Source organism: Larus michahellis, chromosome 19 (genome assembly GCF_964199755.1).
Source record: "Larus michahellis chromosome 19, bLarMic1.1, whole genome shotgun sequence".
Lineage (NCBI taxonomy): Eukaryota > Metazoa > Chordata > Aves > Charadriiformes > Laridae > Larus > Larus michahellis.
Window position 1 is genome coordinate 1,948,333 of NC_133914.1, and position 19,856 is coordinate 1,968,188.

At 45.3% G+C, this 19,856-nt stretch overlaps 1 protein-coding gene across 2 annotated transcripts; it reads left to right on the forward strand.

The window, feature by feature from the left end:
• The first annotated feature begins 86 nt into the window (after positions 1–86).
• Positions 87–19,060, forward strand: AGO4 (argonaute RISC component 4). Of its 2 annotated transcripts, XM_074562626.1 has the most exons (19): positions 87–471; positions 1,052–1,124; positions 7,205–7,370; positions 8,084–8,204; positions 9,398–9,579; positions 9,975–10,111; positions 10,192–10,326; positions 10,502–10,589; positions 10,983–11,130; positions 11,211–11,330; positions 11,558–11,686; positions 11,852–11,985; positions 12,760–12,944; positions 13,248–13,407; positions 14,107–14,422; positions 14,674–14,808; positions 15,601–15,702; positions 15,925–16,124; positions 16,233–19,060. In XM_074562626.1, the coding sequence occupies exons 4-19, from the start codon at positions 8,100–8,102 to the stop codon at positions 16,339–16,341; spliced, it is 2,385 nt and encodes a 794-aa protein (XP_074418727.1). In that variant the 5' UTR covers positions 87–471; positions 1,052–1,124; positions 7,205–7,370; positions 8,084–8,099; the 3' UTR covers positions 16,342–19,060. The 2 variants fall into 2 exon arrangements, with proteins under 2 accessions (XP_074418727.1, XP_074418726.1); XM_074562625.1 differs by lacking the exons at positions 87–471; positions 1,052–1,124 and adding an exon at positions 3,723–4,122.
• Positions 19,061–19,856: the final 796 nt, after the last annotated feature.

Here is a 19,856-nt window from a genome sequence, read left to right on the forward strand (position 1 = left end):
TTTTCCTCGTAGCCCCGCCCTCTCCACCTGGTCCAATCACCGCTGGCGCTCCGAGGCCACCCGCACGCCCTGTAACCCCGCCCTGCGGATGAGGGGGGATGAGGCGGGATGCGGTGGCGGCGGACCCGGCGGTGCCCCCGGGGGCTCGGCCTGACTCCGGTCGTGCCCCCGGGGCCAGCTGGGCATGAGAACATCCCTGCTGGTGCGGCACGAGGCTGCGTGGGTGCCTTTGGGGTCTGTGGGCCTGGCCCGGCCCCCTGGGCTACGCTGGCCCTTCAGAGTTCAGGCCGGGCCCTGTCCTACGAGGGGCCTGCGTTGTGAGGGCAGCCTGGCCCTGCTCCCAGAGCCAGTGTGAGCGAACGCCAGTGTCTGGTGCTGCCTCACTTCTGGAGGCAGCAGACCTGCTCCCGGGCATCTTGCAGGCTTGTGCTAGTGCGAGTGCAAAAGCCATCCCCCTTGCGATCGGGACAGGTGAGTACAGATGAGCCTGAGTAGAGTGAGACCCCGCCTGTGGTGCTGCATCCAGCTCTGGAGCCTCTTGTGATAGGACAAGGGGTAATAGTTTTACACTAAAAGAGGGAAGATTTAGACTAGATATAAGGAAGACATTTTTTACAATGAGTGTTGAGACGCTGGCCCAGGTTGCCCAGAGAGGTGGTTAATGCTCCATCCCTGGAAACGTTTGTTCCAGGTCAGATTGTATGGAGCTCTGAGCAACCTGATCTTGTCAAAGATGTCCTGCTCATGGCAGACTACATGGTCTTTAAAGGTCCCTTCCAACCAAAATCATTCTATGATTCTGTAAGTCTCACACCTCAACTCTTTTCTCTGCATCTGCTCCATATAAAGCACTGCCACCACGTAACACCACCAAGCCTGCAGTACATAGGCCCCCAATTCTGCCAAAGAGGGGAAAGGATGGCAGGTTGAGCTCAACCCTCGTGCTCAAGAGGCTTCTCCAGATCTGTAAGAATTCGTGGAAAAACATAGAACTGCTTGATCTGGTTTAAGTGGCTGTGAGGTGTGTATCACTGCTTCTTTCCCTCCCCAGAACTTGGAACTTCGAGGGGTGTTTGCAACCCACTTCCAACTGCTGACAGCTGGAGGGAGAGCAGCGAGCTGGGGTGAGTGTCAGGGCCCTTGTTCTGAACAAGAGTGACGAATGTTTGGCACTTTTTAACAGTTAGATCTGTTTTGTAGAACATACTGCTACAGTAATTTTTTTTTCTTCCAAATCAAAGTGCAGTAATCTGCTGTCACTGAAGGCAAGTCCAGAAAAGAAGTATGTGTTCTGGAGTGTTCGATACTGGTCACAGTTTTGTGGGGGATAAGGGGCAGATGGACTAATCTGCTACAATAGTTCCATATAGCCAACCAGGCTGAGAATGGAGGAAGTGAGAAAAGCAAATGTCCACGAAACCCACTGCAAACATCGCAATACAGCTCTGGTTTCCTGTAGCTGCTACAGGAGCTACAGTAATTTAAGAATTACTATTTAGTAATGGGGGGGACAGATGCTGGCTCTGCAAAACCACCATTAATCCATATAATTAAGAGATTGGCTCTAACCTGCTAGATAGAGTCAGAGAAAGAAGAGAAAAAACAATCCTCAGTTTTAGTAACAAATGAAATTGCCTGCTTTTAAAAAAGGTTTTCAGTTTTGTGAATAAATAAAACCTTGGAGATTTTAGACTGTTGCGCAAATGTAAACAAAACATATTCAGCTAGTATTTAAGACTGTCTGCCCTTTTTCTGCAGAACGCTGTGTTCTTTGCTGAAGGAGCGCTTAACTGTGTAGACATTTGCTTTCTGATACTGCTCTCTTAACTAGTAACTGGCAATGCAAAAAGGCATTATACTAGAAATTCCTGGAATTTGGGGATCTTTCCCCAGAAAGATTAAAAAAAATGCTAGCAAACCATTTATTGTACTTACTCAAAGCTGTAACCTTATTGCTATGCTGGAATGGTTTTGAGAGTCAGTGGGCAAGAAAAAGGTGGCAAAAAGATGAGCTACCTGCCACATCAGGTTATTTCTGATCCCAAGGTCTCTTACCCAGAGCTGGCGCACAAAGGCAGAATCGGTAACTCTGGGTAAACTCTTTGCCATTAAGGAGATTCTAAACTAAATTCAAACTTTTTTTTTTTTTTTAGCCCAGGGTAAAGTGCCATTTTAAAACGTTCATTTTTTAGAAGCTAGTTTATGAATCTTTTTTTTTTACTAAATAACATACCCCTTCCACACCTTCTAGCCTTCTAGCAGGTGGGATATTTAGAAGCAAATCTTCGGAGCTCAGCCTTGTCCTCACCAAATTAGGTCTTTCTGCTGGAACCGTGCGGCTGTTTCTAATGGAAGGGACGCTTAGCATACAGAAATAAGGTTCTGACTGCTTTGGCAGTCAGGATGCCTCAATGTGCGTGTAATATTTATCAAGTTAATTGCTTTGCTGACTTTTTTGAATTCATAACGCTTTAAGTATAGGCTTGAGTTGTCATACTCAGCATCTTACAGGACCAAGCCTTTGTATTGCAGATTTCTTGAGGCAGAGATTGTATCTTTGTTTTTTTTAAAGTACTGTTTGCGTAGCCCTACATATATGTTTTTTTATCCACAGATATGCTGAATAATAGCATGGAGATGTTGCCAGACATCACGGGGGTTTGTTACTGGTCTTGTAAAACTGGTGTTTCCCTGAAGTGTCAGCTGGTGTCAGGCGATGGTGTGAGAATCTCAGATTTCATTTCATTTTAAAATAGGGTTTTGATGTTTCAACTTGGAAAATATCAACCCTGCAGGTTAAAAAAGGCAAATAAAATGGACTCGGCATTTATTATTTATAAAATGTTTTGACTTCTGACCTTCTTGTGAGTCAGCTGAGAATTGTTGGCTAAACAGAACCCGAGGGGCGTGCGAGGAAGCAGCTCACCGAAATAGCACAAGCTGCTCAAAAAGGCGAAAAGCCCGTAACCCCCTTATTTAAAGGCACTTGGCCTGAAATGTTGGCTTTTAAAAAGACAAATGTATTGCCTGTGAGCCCTCTCCCTGCCAGCGCTGGCCGAGACCAGCCCGCGGGATGCTCTCTGACAGGAGGGCCGAAGGGTGGCCATGATGCCCCGGAGCCCAACGCCCGCGACGGTGGGGCCTGGCTGGTTCCCTGCCGCTGGAGTGAGCTCCCACGATGGCTATTGATCGCTGTGCCAGTGGCCAGGCAGCCATTAGTCCTCGCTGGGCCCACCATCTTGTGCCTGCACAATGGCTCTGGAGACGGCCCTCAGGTGCTCAGTGCCCAGAGGTTCACACGACTTACACACCTCAGGTGTTTTAAACCCCTTTAGGGCTGGTTTATTCGGGGTGTAATTAATTAAGCTGGGCAAGTTCCCCGTTTCGGGGTGCAGCGGGGGACCGGTGGGAGCCAGAGTGGGGTGGCTGTGGGTGGAAGCACCCACAGAGCTGCTGTCACAGAGTGGTTTTGGTCGCGGTTCGGTTAATTATTAAACCGGTGAACAGATGTCGGGTTCGGGGAGGGGGGTGAAGCGGGAGGGACGACACCGGGGGCGCGGACACCGGGAGACCCCTCAGGCGCGGGGCGGGGCCGCGCGCGTGAAGCCGCCGCCGCAGCCGTCACCTGTTGCCGCTGCGGGGCCGCGCCGGCGTCGAAAGGGTGCGGGCGGCGTGCGCGCCCCCGCCAGCAGGGGGCGAGCGCGCGTGCGCGAGCCGGCGGCGCCGGGCGGCGTGGAGGGGCCTCATCTTCCTCCTCCACCTCCTCCTCCTCCTCCTCCTCCTCCTCCTCGCCCGGGGGGCGCGCGCGGCGGGAGGCGGCGCGTGCTGGCGGCAGGGGCGCGCGCGGTGCTCGGCGGCGCAGCGGGGGGATTGTTTGCGCCGCCGCTCGGGGAAGCGGGGAGCGATCCCCCCCTTCCTCCTCTTCCTCCTCTTCTTCCTCCTCCCCGCGCCCCGCCGCCGCCCCCACCCCCCCAGTTTCTGCACCGGGAACCCCCCCAGCTGCCAATATTCCCGAGATCAAGCGCTACGCGGCGGCGGCGGGGCCGGCGGCGGCGCCCGGGGCGGTCGGCGGGGCCGGGGGGGACCGCAGCGAGGCCGCCGCCATGGAAGCGCTGGGACCCGGTGAGAGCCGCGGGGGCGCGGGGGGGGGCGGCGCGGGGGCCCGGCCGGCCGCGGCCTGGCGGGTGGCGGTCAGCGCCGGCCCTGTCAGGCTGCGGGCCCGGCGGGCCGTGTCAGCGGCGGGGACGGAGGCCGCGGGCCCGGCCCCGGCGGGGCAGCCCCCGCCAGCCTCGGGCGTTCGCGGCCGGGCTGGCAGCCGCCGCGGGCTGGGACGGACGGGCCGGTCCGTGCCGCAGGCCGGGCCCGGCAGGGAAGCGGCAGCAGGCCGCCGGCGGCGGGCTGACACCCCAGCAGGCTCGGAGGCGCGTTGGCACCGCTGGGCGCTTTCCCTTCCCGAGCAGGCGGTCGGTGAACTTTGGGAGCGGGTCTGCTCTGACAGCCCGTGCCAGGCGGGCGGCCGGGGTTTGTGCCGGGGCTGCGGTGTGAGGGGACCCCCCCGGAGCGAACGGGCCGCGGGGACGGCCGGGCTCTGCCCTGGGGGGGACAGCAACAGGGCGAGGGGGGATCGTGGGGGGACTCCGCGTGTGCCTTGTGCTGTGCCGCCTGCACACCAGTCCTGCGAGCTGCACCGTAGCAGGTTGTGTTTTTGACATGAGGCCATTACTAAGAGTTTAAGGTGATGCCTTCTGAAAATAGGGGTGTTATTTTCTTTAACAAACTTGGGTTAAATATCGGTGGTATTTTGTATGTGGCATTTTCCTGCTTCTGTCTTATCCCATGATTACTCTTGTATTAAATGTCTGCAAGATGTATTTTGTGACCTAAACAGTCTGTGCATCTTACCCATCAAGTTCCCGATCAAACTATTGATAGTGTTAATTTTGGTGTGATAGGAAATGTTTATTGACACACAGGTGCAATTCCAGAAGAATCCAGATTTTAAGCCAGCGGAGGGCCGACTCGGGGAGTCTGCTCTATGTGTATATGCTGTCGCGTGTCCTCTCTGGCTTGCGACTGTAGAAGTAGATCCTCTTTTAGTTTTGTAAAACTGCTTCCTGTCTGAAGTAACTTGGTTGAGGGTGCTTAGTACACAATGGACACAGAGTAGAAGAAATTAAAAGAGTAACAGTGCATGTAACCCTAGTCAGGCTGATCAGGTAAAAATCTGGATAAAAATCAGTGTGACTTGCAGGGTGGCCTGGCTTCAAATGGGAAAACAGTTCTGAGCTTGTTGTCTGGAATCCTTTGAGAAATAACTTCAGAAAGGAGTAGATGTATGTTTTATCTCCCTGTATCAAAACCGACTGAGGTCAGCGTTGCTATGCTGTTTACAGAACTTGTCAATACCGAGAGAGGAAAATAGGTAAATATAGTTGTCATTTAATCTCTTGCAGGAGATCAGTGCCTGCACTTACTTCAGACTAATTAGCATGGGATTAATGGATCATCTCTCTAGTATCCAAACAAGCACAGCAAACTTTGATTGCCCTTGATGATACATGCTTGCCCAGACAGCTGTAGTGTTTTAAAGTAACAACTGTACCCCACAGCTGGTTTCGCTATTGCTCTGCGAGCTCCTCCTGACGGGTGGCAATTAGTCAGGGGGTGCGGAGCCAGCAATGTGTGGCGTGGGACGTCTGTGGCCCGGCAGCCACCCCGCTGCTGCAGCTTCGGGAGCTGACGTGTCGAGTGGGCTAGGGCTGCTCGCATGCTCTAAGTGTTACTTCTGCCTAAAAATACTTCAAGGTTACTGTCCTCAGACCGGTAATTTTAATTGGTAATGTAGTAGCCATTGGATGGCTTACAAACCCAGTGTAGAAGGCTCCTTGGCTTAGTTTAGGATTGTGTTAAAGTTTATTGCTGCACCCTGAAGTGTACCCAAATAGGAGTTTCATCCTCCCACAGCTGATCTGCCTCTTTTCTCTCCTGGTATAAACTGTGAGTCTTTGACTTAAATGGATACTGGCAGGTTGACACAGTTTTATGATACTAAATTTCCTCTAAGTTTTATGATTGGTTTACTATTGCATTCTTGTATTGTAATATTTATTTTCCCCTCTCCTTTGCTCTCTACAACAGAGGGAAGAAGCTTTGATTGCACTAAGCATTGGCAAATACAGACAAAATCCATGAAAATATACTAATTCAGTTTGCTTTGTGTGCAGTGTCAATTGAGGCAGTGACAGATTTTAAAAAAAAAAGGTCTGTTTAATCTTGTTAACATGGTATCTCAGATCTTAACACGTTGAGGAAGTTAACTAAAGACTTAACTAGTAACTAGCTTGCGTGTGAGTACTTTTTCATGCCTCTAGTAATTTCCTTCCTAGAACTGTTCCTGAAGTCCTTACTTTTGTCCAAATAAATTATCTTCCCCACATCTGTTAGGAGTCTATACCTGACTTTATGCTTTCTCCCTTACTCTTCTTTTTAGAAGACAGCCTAAACCTTTCCTCACTCCTTTCTTTGTGTTGGAATTTTAAATTGGCTGAAATTTGCTGTAGGGGAAAAGTATTTCACTATTAACAAAAGCGATCTGTTTGTGATGTGAAGGAAATGACAAAACTGTTTTAGCTTAGATCCAATGTAGAAATATGCTTTTAATTTAGTTTAGAATAAAAATATCCCTTACCCATTTCCAGATAATATCAATTTTCAGATAAAAATTAGGGACGTATGTCCTAAGTATGCAAGGAGTGACGATCATTAACATCTGGACTTTATAGTGGAGGGAAAAAAAAAAGAAAAAAAAAAATGTGTCTTGTGTGGCTATTGGCTAGTTCTAGAAATGGTGGCAGGAATATATTTATCTTTATGTTATATAAAAATGCTTAATATGTAAATGGTTGCATTCCATCTCAGGACTATGTCAAGTTCATAACCACAGTCATGAATAAATGTCACTAAAATTTTGAGGATGAATTATGGCACTAACCTATATATGCTTTAGGGAACACATTTTTTACCTGGAAGTTCTGAGCAGCTGGGAGGCTGCGAGCCACTTGGAACACCTCCATTTGCAACCTCAGAAAGCTACTTAAGATTTCTTTCTGCCCTGTCAGAAAGATGTTTCAGCTAAAGTACACCTGAAATGATACTGCACTGAATGATCAATTACATCTCATGCATATTTATTTGACTTCCCTAGGGCCCCCAGCAAGCCTTTTCCAGCCGCCCCGTCGGCCAGGCCTGGGAACTGTTGGGAAACCCATCCGCCTCCTGGCCAATCACTTTCAGGTTCAGATCCCCAAGATTGATGTTTATCACTATGATGTAGATATCAAACCAGAAAAACGCCCCCGAAGAGTGAACAGGTATGAGTTGTTTAATAAAAAAAATTAAACAGTGTCTATGTCTCAATTGAAGAAAACTGTACAACCTGGAAATTCTTCATCTGCTAAAGGCCAGTTTCTGTTTGTACCGTGGTTAGCACTTGCTTTTCAGTGAACTGTAATATAATATTCTCCTTATTTTTATTAAGGTGTTTTGCAATTGACCTGTAATCTGGAAGGCTCTAGGAAATGTACTAAGCATTGAACTACAGTTGGTTTTATTTTCCGGTCTACAAGTGAATGTCCCTGATAATTGTTCCACACTCTATTACACAAGCATGTGTTAGCAGCTGAGGGGAGGGAATTGAGCTTGTGGATTGATGCTAATCTTTTAGGGTCCACACATGGATGCTTTGCCAGTAGAATCAATCCACAGAGCACCCCCGCCCACCTCAAGGCAGATGTTTGCTCCTGCGTTTGAACAGCTCTCCAGATTCCACTGCCCGTGTCTCTGCTGACAGTACGGGTACCTGCCTCGTGTGTAGACACCTGTATGCTGAAACTTCGCTCTCGTAATCTGGAAGTGACTTTTAAAACTCCTGATGTTGACTTGGGTACCCTCTAGTGCATTCCTGTTTCTGCTGTCTTGCTTATTTAAGAAAATGGGGAAAAAGGAATACATAAACATATAAACTATCCAAGACTGTTGTTGGATTTTTGTGTTCTTCAACCTAACTCACTAACTTCCTCTGTAGAGAGGTGGTGGACACTATGGTGAGACACTTTAAGATGCAGATTTTTGGGGATCGGCAGCCTGGGTACGATGGGAAACGCAACATGTATACTGCACACCCGTTACCTATTGGCCGGGATAGAGTAAGTGTTACTATAAGCAATTTTAAGTTTTTGTGGGAAAACTGTTACAGTGTTGTTTGAAAAGTATTCTTTTATTGACATAAACCCAAACTGCCGTCACCCATATTAGTATAGTCTTGGAAGTGACAGGCAGTGCCAGTCAGGGATCTCTAGGAATTTATTGGTGTTCTTTTGAACTTTGTCTTCTTTGGATTTCTGATTCCCGGCTCTTTAGTTGGAGAATTTGTCAGTGATAGTGTGAATTAGTATGTTGTGCTCTTTCAGCTGTAGGGGAAAAGTATTTCACTATTAACAAAAGTAGACTTTTTATTTTTTTTCACCCTGATGGAAACTTCCTTTTTCTCTGTTCTAACCCTTGTTCTGGTTGCTAAGTGCTAAAGTAGTTGTAGATGACAAAATATACTGTTTTGGTTTGGCTGCGCTGTTGAGGTACGTCCTCCTGTTCCATAAGAACGTGTGGCGTAAGTACCGGCAACAACGAGATCAGCTGCACTGGCCCTGTGTGTTCTGGGCCGTGCTGCCAGCACCCTGGCTCTAACGGATCGCAGTCTGCGTTAACAGGTCCTGATACACAACTTAACCTGTCTGCTCTTCTCCCCGGGGATCTGGTTCTTGCTGGTACGGTGCCACGAGGAACACATAAAATGAGTTCACACTTATGCTTGGGGCTGATGGTGTGTGAGAATAATCATAGAATCATTAAATAGTTTGGGTTGGAACAAACCTTTAAGGGTCATCCAGTCCAATCCCCCTGCAGTGATCTCAAGTACTGTGCTAGAACTCTGAGACTTGTGTTTCCCAGTGAGCCTTCTTTTTGACCCAAAGGGTTGGTTTTGCCTTATGTTTGGTTCACAAGACATCTTGCTATTAATCGTCTGACATAAAAAAAAAAAAAAAAAAAAAAAAAAAAAAAACACCCTCACAGTTCTCCAGAGCTTTGATGTCACCATACTAATTACTACTTAAAATTTACACTTAAAGATACCTCACTGCGGTTTCTCAGATGAATAAATTACAAGCTTTCAAGATCTTAAGGAAACCAATTGTAATATTTCAAGAGAATTACACAAACTAATCGTCAGAAATACAGATTCAGAGGTTACCTAGGAGAAAAACATAAGGTTGCTTAGTGTTGTGATAGTCTGCAATCCATTACAAAAGCTTGTGCTTAATTCTGTTCTGACTCTTGTCAGGTGGACATGGAGGTGACACTTCCAGGAGAGGGGAAGGACCAGACATTCAAAGTGTCCATTCAGTGGGTGTCAGTCGTCAGCCTTCAGTTGCTGCTGGAAGCTCTGGCTGGGCACTTGAATGAAGTACCTGAAGATTCTGTACAGGCGCTTGACGTAATCACACGGCACCTTCCCTCCATGAGGTGAGTGCTTTGGGTGCCTTCCTGACTGCCTTAATCTTATCTCTGTCCTAACGTTTGTATTAGTTATTACTTGCTGCCATTATACTGCTTTTACACGTCCCTGCAGTAGAAGGGATGAGGGATGCAGTTGTGTAATTCAATGCCTGCCTTACAAATTTGCACTAGAATAGGGAAATCTGATCTGAACTCAGGACTTGTATCTGCTGGTCATGTTTCTAACAGGAATTTGTCGTAGCCTTTCCAGCTGCGCTGTTGGTAAAGGCTTTGTGTGCTTGCCATAAGTTCTAACGTACTGTACAAATTTACCATAATTTTAAACACTATAGGCATGAATCGAACAAGATGTATCAGAAAAGAATGATCAAAGTGTTAATTTTCTGATTTTTTTTTTTCAGGTACACTCCTGTGGGTCGCTCCTTTTTCTCCCCTCCTGAAGGTTATTACCACCCCCTGGGAGGTGGCAGGGAGGTCTGGTTCGGTTTCCACCAGTCGGTCAGGCCTGCCATGTGGAACATGATGCTCAACATTGATGGTATGTGGGAAATTCTGTCTCGCTAATGTAACGGAGTTCTTGCTGCTTCTAAATTAAATGTCCTCTTTTTTTTATCTTAGTGTCAGCAACTGCTTTCTATCGTGCCCAGCCTATCATTGAGTTCATGTGCGAGGTCTTGGACATTCAGAACATCAACGAGCAAACCAAGCCCCTTACGGACTCCCAGCGTGTCAAATTTACCAAAGAAATCAGAGGTAAAGGCTTGTTCTAAAGCTGCTGCAACAAAATACTGGAAACAGGCTCGCATTACGTTGTAATGAAAATTTGCAAGGCATTGGGAAGCTGGTGTGTTCCTTTTTGCCCTCATTTTTCTCAACGGTGACACCTATGCCTCAATTTATTTAGATGACTTTTGTGTTGGGTTTTCAGGTCTAAAAGTAGAGGTTACCCATTGTGGCCAGATGAAGAGAAAATACCGAGTTTGCAACGTTACTCGGCGACCAGCCAGTCATCAGACGTATGTATACAAGCACTTTCTGACCATTTTTAAAATCCTGAACCTATTAGATACATTAGGTACATTGTTTATGCAAGAATAGTTGGTTCTGGAGGTGAAGCAGCTGTGTCGCTTTACAAGCATGTTTAGTCTTAGTGGAGTAGAGGAATAGTGTGGGTTTAGACCACTGCTTTATTTCCTTCAACAGAGGAAAATTGAAGCTATATCCTGACTTCTTAAATACAGTTATCAAAGGCTATAATTTTTAAAATAGCTATGAAAAATTCAGTATATAAAATCTTTTCATAAAGAAGAGATACAGTAGCTAAGGAAAATAAATGTTTTTCCATACCATTTTTTTCCTTAAAAAAAAGAAATCTTGAAAAGTCTAACCAGAACAAATGTCCTTTATAGGTTTCCTCTGCAGCTGGAAAATGGGCAGGCTATGGAGTGTACAGTAGCTCAGTATTTTAAACAGAAGTACAGTCTGCAGCTAAAATATCCTCACCTTCCCTGTCTCCAAGTAGGACAGGAACAGAAACACACATACTTACCGCTTGAGGTAAGAATCTCGCTTTCTCTTGCATTGCGGTGGCTCCTCTGTGGAACGGTACCAGGCTGCCTCTCGCTGTTCCTGTGCAGGTGTGTAACATCGTGGCAGGCCAGAGATGTATCAAGAAGCTCACGGACAATCAGACCTCGACGATGATAAAAGCAACTGCAAGATCTGCACCGGATCGACAGGAAGAAATCAGCAGACTAGTAAGTGTTTTTTCCAGCTAAACAGTTGGCATTTGTCACTTCTTACGGCTCTTCCAGAAGCATTGTAGCATATGTAATGATAAACAGAATGACCAAGAACTGCAGAAGTTAAAAAATCTGACTTCTTTAAAACAAATCCTTTGAAATAGAAAGCCTGTTCATGGCAAAGAGGACAGAGCCACCTGAAGCATTCGGTCTAGTTACATAAATACTTTCCTTGTCACCAGGTGAAAAGTAACAGTATGGTTGGTGGACCTGATCCATATCTGAAGGAGTTTGGAATTGTTGTCCATAACGAGATGACGGAGTTGACAGGCAGAGTTCTGCCAGCACCAATGCTGCAATATGGAGGCAGGGTGAGTTTTCCATGTCTTGTACAATACCTTGTCCTGAGGTTATTTAAATTCATTAAGTGTTCTCTATATCTTCTCATAAGGCTTCCTTTGTATGAGCGCTGTGTTCGGCTATAGTCAAAACAAAGCAGCATTTTATTTTTAATTTGCCTTTGGATTTTTATCTAGAACAAGACTGTGGCCACACCAAACCAAGGTGTGTGGGACATGAGAGGGAAACAGTTCTATGCTGGCATTGAGATTAAAGTTTGGGCTGTTGCCTGTTTTGCTCCTCAAAAACAATGCAGGGAAGACTTACTAAAGTAAGTATTTTCCTCTTTATTCAGGAAACTTATTTCAAGGTTTATTTTCCTCCTATTTCTGAAAGGCGTTATGCAGTATAAGTTGATTTTAATGCATCGAACAGTAAAAAGAGGAAATGACCGTTCTGCAGTGCCTTAAATATTTACAATTTGGGAGGAGACTATGACAAAGTTCATAACCTAATTGGCCAGCTAGGAAGGCATTAATTCCCTTACCACTGAGGCTGCGTTTCCTGCTCTGGAGACTGCATTCTGCTTGTATTCTGTTGTTTTTACAAATTGTTCATTCTAAAACAGGAACTATTTTTTTTCTTAAACTTTTCTGCCTCCCAGGCAACACACCCCGCGTTTTTTCCCCTGTCCTTCAAATTACTCTACAGAATCCTAAAGATAGAGGTGGTGTGAACCACTGAAATGTTTGGCAAAAATCATAGCTGCAATAATGCTCAGATAAGTTTGATGGAGGAGTAAAAATCTACCAGAGCATCAGCGTTAGTTTGGGAATCTGCCTCAGTGTTCAACTCGAATGTATGTTTGTTTCCCCAAGACTTCTAAGATTGCAGAAACAGAGGCTTATGAAAGCTCCTCAGACAGGATTAGAATCCTCTTAGTGAGTTTCTTAGAGTGATAGAATTGTTAAAAAATCATTACTGTAGTGTCAAATTGGAAGTGCTGTGAAATAGCGGAAATAGCTTATATCTTGTTGATTAAATTAATAGCAAAGTGAAACATAGTGAAAAAGCCAGGACAAATCCATTTATATTTCATTTACAGGAGTTTTACTGACCAGCTGCGCAAGATCTCAAAGGATGCAGGGATGCCCATCCAAGGCCAGCCCTGCTTCTGCAAGTACGCCCAGGGTGCAGACAGCGTGGAGCCCATGTTTAAACACTTAAAACTGACTTACGTTGGTCTGCAGCTGATTGTGGTGATTCTACCCGGAAAGACGCCCGTGTACGGTATGGAGAAGAGGCTGTCAAGTGTTAATTAGTTGTGTGGCAAGTGGGCATCTTACTGTGCACTCCCATGGTAGGAAGCAGGCAGAGCAGGCAATATGTTCCATTTAAAAGGTGTTTATGAAAATGGGTTTGCCAGACCTGATTAGAGTACTTGTATATTACCAAAGAGTGAACTGAACCTTTGTTGGTGAACTTTTAAGGATATGAATTACGATAACATTTTGAGGGCGGGGGGAAGAGAAAGCAGATGGAACTGCTGACCGTTTAGGTCATTGGAACCACTAACTTCTTTTTCTGTCACAGCTGAAGTGAAGCGGGTTGGTGACACTCTCCTAGGAATGGCCACTCAGTGCGTTCAGGTAAAGAATGTGGTAAAAACCTCACCACAAACGCTGTCCAACCTGTGTCTGAAGATAAATGCAAAGCTTGGAGGAATCAACAATGTGCTTGTACCTCATCAAAGGTGAGATTAAATCTAAAGCTTTCCTTGAAGTCTGGATTGTCAAGCAAGACAGTGTCATTTGGTTTTGTCTGCTAAAATGATATACTACGTGCTTTAGAAACACTCCCAGTCTGAAGTGGACAGAGAAGGATACTTACACATTCAGACTCTGCCTAGTGTAAGCCCTGTGCCGAGGCTCATCTCTAGTGTTAGAGCCATCCAGTAGTGCATGTGAAAACAAGCTCTCAAAGGCTTTTTTTTTCCCCCCATATCTCTTTTTCCTGCCTTTCATAAAATCATAGAATCATAGGGTTGGAAGGGACCTCTGGAGATCATCTAGTCCAACCCCCCTGCCAGAGCAGGGTCACCTTAGAGCAGGTTGCGCAGGAACGCGTCCTTTGGGTTCACTCTTCCTCTTGCCACAAGCATACTGTATTTCAGTCCAAATTGAAAGAAAAGGAGTAAGGAAGAGTGACTTGTGATAAATGCTCATAACTTTATCTGACTTCAGTCCTTTCCTTTTCACTTTCTGTTCTCTCTGGACTGCAAGAGTTTGAGGCAGAGAAACTTTGTCCTTAAAGATTCTGGTGGGTTTTAGTTCTGTTGAATGGTTTTGGATATACCTTCCTTGGTTGTAATTTTTTGTCCTTCCTCACCCCCCTTCTTTGTATTACTGTTGTTAATATTTATTACTTAATAAATCTTAATCATATTAAACAGGCCCTCAGTGTTCCAGCAGCCAGTGATCTTTTTGGGAGCAGATGTCACTCACCCTCCTGCTGGGGATGGGAAGAAGCCGTCCATCGCTGCTGTGGTGGGCAGCATGGATGGGCACCCGAGCCGGTACTGCGCAACGGTGCGCGTCCAGACCTCCCGCCAAGAGACCTCCCAGGAGCTGCTCTACAGTCAGGAGGTGATCCAGGACCTGACTAACATGGTGCGAGAATTATTGATCCAGTTTTACAAATCCACTCGTTTCAAGCCCACAAGGATCATTTACTACAGAGGGGGAGTATCAGAAGGGCAGATGAAGCAGGTATTGTCTAATGATTTCTTGTTGCTTGTGAAAAGGGATTGGCCTTGAAAAATATATATATATATTTAAGTGGATTGCATTTGCTAAGGGGACAACTAACAGTTTCATTGAGTTTTCCTGGGCAAGCACAATGTACAGTTATCCTGTCTGATTGTGTTCCTCATGAAGTGGCATTTGTACAGGGGAAAAAAATGAAAGTAATATTATATGTACTGAATTCAGCACCTAATAGTGAAATCTTCTACTTCTAGGTAGCTTGGCCTGAACTGATAGCAATCCGGAAGGCCTGTATTAGTTTGGAAGAAGATTATAGACCAGGAATAACCTACATTGTTGTGCAGAAAAGGCATCACACCAGACTATTCTGTGCTGACAAAACTGAAAGGGCAAGTAATGTTGACTCCGTAAGAAGGAGGTGATGGCAACAGGAAAGTAAGATTGTTTGGTTAAGTGGGGTGGAATCCATCTCGCCCACTAAAACGGAATTAACCTGCACGAGCAGTAGCAGTTCTGTGCAGTAACATGCTTTCTCTACCAAAATAACCAGTTCCTCCCCTTTTTTATTGCTCTAGATCAAGCGGTCAGATGGAACAGCTTGTTCCGAGCCCCTTTTGGAGTGGGCGTACTCTATATCCCTGTATTTGTGTATCTGGAGCTGTAGCCTGGGTTTTTATAGTCTGGGATTCCTGACTATAAACTGAACTGGCTGTTCAGCTTGTTGCCTGTTCTGTCTCCACATGCATCTGGAAGAGTTGCCTATGGCACAAATCCACAAGCCGACTAAAGAACCTTCTTTAGGAAAGTTCTTGATCTCAGATTTGCTGAAAAAATACAGATCTCTGGGGTGTGAGTGCATACAAGGGTATGAAATAAATTTATTACAGAAAGCCTGCATTTTCAGATCCTGAATTACTTGTGTAGGCTTTATCCCACTCTGCAATTTTAATGGTACTGGCAAGTATTTTATTTTTCTCTGATGACACACCAATTGGATTTGGTGAAGTTTCTAAAAATGGACTCACAGAGAACATTTTCATTCCTCCTATGTAAATGACCTTGATATTTTTCCACCTTCTTGAGCAGTAAATTCTCAGCTTTGAGTGGAGCCTACCTTAGGAGGTATTTTTGGGTCACTTCCAAAAAAAACCCATGGGCTAATAATAAACTTTCCTCAATAGGTGGGTAAGAGCGGCAACGTACCAGCAGGCACGACTGTGGACAGCACGATCACGCATCCTTCTGAATTTGACTTTTACCTCTGTAGCCATGCGGGAATTCAGGTAACATTTCAGCTCTGCTGTGCCCAGGCTGTGGCACTAAATCCTTGTGGTTGTCCTGATGAGTCCCGTTGCTTCTGTTTACAGCTTGGCAGACTTACAGTCACATCAGTTCGGTGCCGTTGTGCACTTACTCTTCAGTGCACTGGTGGGAGGCACAACCTGCCGGTACCACCTCTGTCTTAGTTGATGCTCTCCAGCTGACCGCTCGTCTGTTCTCCCCAGGGAACCAGCCGGCCCTCCCACTACCAGGTCTTGTGGGATGACAACTGTTTTACTGCAGACGAACTCCAGCTGTTGACGTACCAGCTGTGTCACACGTATGTCCGGTGTACGCGATCGGTCTCTATTCCAGCTCCTGCATACTATGCCAGGCTGGTCGCGTTTAGGGCCAGGTACCATCTTGTGGACAAGGATCACGACAGGTAAGGAACTGCACCTCGTCATCTCGGTAGCCGGATAACAGACCTGAATTATACGCTGCTTGGCGCAGTTGTTCATGGTTCTGTGTGTGTGTGTCTGCGTTCTTGCAGTGCCGAAGGCAGCCACGTGTCAGGACAGAGCAATGGCCGTGATCCGCAGGCTCTGGCAAAGGCAGTGCAGATCCACCACGATACTCAGCATACCATGTATTTTGCTTGAGAGCATCTGGGCAGATGAGGCAAAACCAACAACCCATGCAGTCCTGAAGTGTTTGGAATGCCGACTGCTATAGCTCGGGCCCAGCTGCCTCCAGCCTGCCCACTACCAGCAGCTCTGAACAGTCGCACTGAATCTGTACTTCACAGCAACGTCTGATGCACCAACACAATTGAGCCATTTGTTTCATTATTTTATGTAATAGAAATTCATAGACTGTCTTTTCTGATGCATTGGACTGAATTTTTACCTCAAAGCGCAAAAGGCCGATCATCCTAAAATTTTTAAAGGACTTGGCACGAAAGGTTTCTATTGAATATTTTGCTAGCTATCGTTTTTAAGTTATCTCCTCATCCCATTAGTTTATCATGACGACTGATTCCCTGTCTCCATGCGCTGCTTAGTGAGTATGCATATTATGGCAAAATGTTTTACTCCAGTTAAATGTAATTGTTCTATTGTGTGGGGCCATAGATTTTTTAATGGAGATTTTAGACTTCACTACTGTAAATGCCTTTTAACAAACATAACTTTCACAGGTATTGCAGTTTTTTGTCAGTTTTACTGATTATCTTTTTAATCTCTGCAGACTTCGGCTGCAAAGCAATTGCACTATACTGCGAGTTCAAATAGGTGGTTCTTGTTCTGTGAATGTGTAATATAACCAGATAGTGATGCCTGTCAGTAGATTTTAATTATAATGGTTACAAATAATACTGCCATGGTATCGTAACAAGTACTGAACCATCATTTCCCCCCTCTAAAAATTATAAAAACAAAAAAAAATTAGCTTTTAGGTATTTTGCAGACTTTTACAAAAGTGCCCACTTTATGCTGCTGTGTGGTTTGATAAATCTAAGTGATTTTAAAACTTTTTTCTCATAGAAGGTTTAACTTTGGCAATAAATATTTGTTTTTTAAGCCCCCCCTAACAGTGTAATTTTCTAGCTGAGGATTGTGCATGAGTTTAACCAACATTCTCGTGTCGTTTTCTGAACACACAATTTGGCAGTTTCTGAAACTAATTAGAAAAGACGCACTTCCATGCTTTTTTTAAGAATTATTTTTAACTGTTTTATATTCACTGTTGGTGTCCTGTCTACAACATTTTTTATAAGCTTGGAAACTGGGTGTTATGTGTAGGAAAGGCTTGCCAACCTGTACAGTCTAAATGGACTGTGTGACAGGCAACCTAAGGACTTGTACCAGCATTTTAACCTTTTTTTCCCTGGGAATCTGGGTTGCGCACACAACTGCATCCAACAGCATGTTTAACCAATCTAAGTCTCATAATCTGATTCTGTCCCAGCCTAGAAATTAGGGTTTTTTAATCTGCTTGGCTTTTTTCAACTGCAGTGTGTGATAAAGAAGAGGGGCTTGGTTTCACTGAATGCTCTTGGAATCCAGGAGCAGGGTAGGTTAAGACTAGGTTCCTCCTGGTGTTAGCATGAGTTAGCACAGATGAAAAGCTTATTCCTAAACTGAGTAGAGCCAACAGCACTACTTTGATAACAGAACTTTGCGAAGTCCAAGAATTGCACTGTGGTCTCTGATGCTCGGGTGGGGTTTGCTGCTAAGTTGTCTGCTGTTCCAAAGCTTAGGAACCAGCCCCCTCAAAATTTCAGCAATAGGAAATGCTGTTTCCTTCAGTCTTTAAGCTTGTAAATACATTAAAGTTTACATTTCTAAATGCTGGTTTTTTTTCGGTTGTACCAGAGTACACTGAACTAAGTCTTCAAACAGTTTTATAACCTTCTTTCAAGTAGTATGTCTCATTAAATTAAGTTTAAACTTTTTTTTCTGTTGAAAATGAGACTGAAGTGAACTCTGCTCCTGGCACGTACTGTGGACAGGTTCGGATTTAAAAAAAAAAAGTTCTTTTTAGTTTTTTTTTGAATTTTTTTTAAGGAATACCTCACTTGTGTAATAAAATCAGGACATGTGGGTGGGAGACTGACCGCTGCTTCAGCTAGATGGCTGCTTTTCTCAGTACTCGTTCAGGGAGAATACAAAAATCCCCTTTTTAGAATGAACTCTGACTGACCCAACACACATGGAGAACTTTGGCACCTTGAAAAAAGACTGAGCACCCTTTTTTAGGTTATAGGATCAAAGATCACTATTTTGAGTTTGTGCACTAGCCGAGAATGTGACTGGTTTAATCAAGGGTGCATAAGAAATACTTAATTTTATCACCAGTTAGTTAGTTGTTCAGTGCCAAGCACTCCTAGTTCAGATTGAGTGAAGCGAGAGCCTCTCCTTTGTTTGCCTGTGACCGGATGGAGTATTTAACCTCAGACTGTGCAGAGTGAGACCTCGGCTGGCCCCGGGACGCAGGGTGAGATCTGCGACTCCATCTCCGGCTAAACGCCGGTGACAGTGCAGTGCTGCAGCTTCGGGAGGGGAGCGCTGAGGCTCAGCACCGGGAGAGGTCAGGGTCTGGGCAGCGCTGTCCTCTCCGGGTCTGATCCCAGCCCCGAGGTCGGGCTGGAGGGTCCGGATGAACCCCTTGGGACTGACCGAATCGTTATGCATGTGTCAATCAATGGGAAGATGTGCATTCTGTAGATGTAGTTCTTAGGGTGTTTTGGGTTTGTTTTTGGTTTTGGGTTGTTTTTTGGTTTTTTTATAAATAAAGCCTGTTGGCCACTGTTTAGCTATGTGGTGTGAAAGATTTTAAATGTAGCAAAGTTTAAAGAGTTGGGGAAGGGGGTGGTTGACATTTAAAAAAAAAAAAAAAAAAAAAGGCAGAAATCACATTTTCAACCCAGTTCTGCTTGCTTTGTGAACAGCTGAATTCTGAACAAGCTCTGGCAATCAGTAGTTAGCCTGTCTCGACCATTTGAACAGCCTGGCTTACGTGTTCTTGTTGTGAGCACCACAGTTCTGTGTCGTGCCTGTAGCTGCATCCAAAGGGCGCAAGCGGTGGCCGTGTCCAGGCAAACAAGCCCCTTCCCGTGGTGCGTCTCATCCCCACACCCGCCTCGGAGCTGCCCAACCGCAGCTTCGCCCAGCCCTGGGGAAGGGCGCCCCTGTTCAGATCCAGTGTTTGACAAAACCTACCCCCGAACTACCTTCGTGGATGTGCTGTAGGATTTTTCTTGCTCAATAGCAAGGGAGTAACTCTGCTTTCATTTTTGGAAGGCAGGGTTCGGAGGGCATTGTATCAATACTGTCTCGACTACAAGGTTTTTTCCTTGTGCACTGGAGGAAAGATCTTGTAATATCACTTACAGATTTTCTTATACCTTGCTATTGACATTTTCATATTTCTATGTCTAGAGGCTGAAACTTCAGTGTAAAATGTTTGCATTTGTTCATTTTGACTTATGATGTAATTTTTGTTTCTCTATTGTTAGACTTGTAATGTTTAAAACTGTATTTTATTAACTTTGGACTGGATGTATGTCTATAGCAATACGAGGTACTCTTTCTAAACTGTTATGGGTGGGTTAGCAGCCCCATGTTGCGATAAGATGCTGGTCGTGTACAACTTGCAATGTATTTTTTTTTTTTTT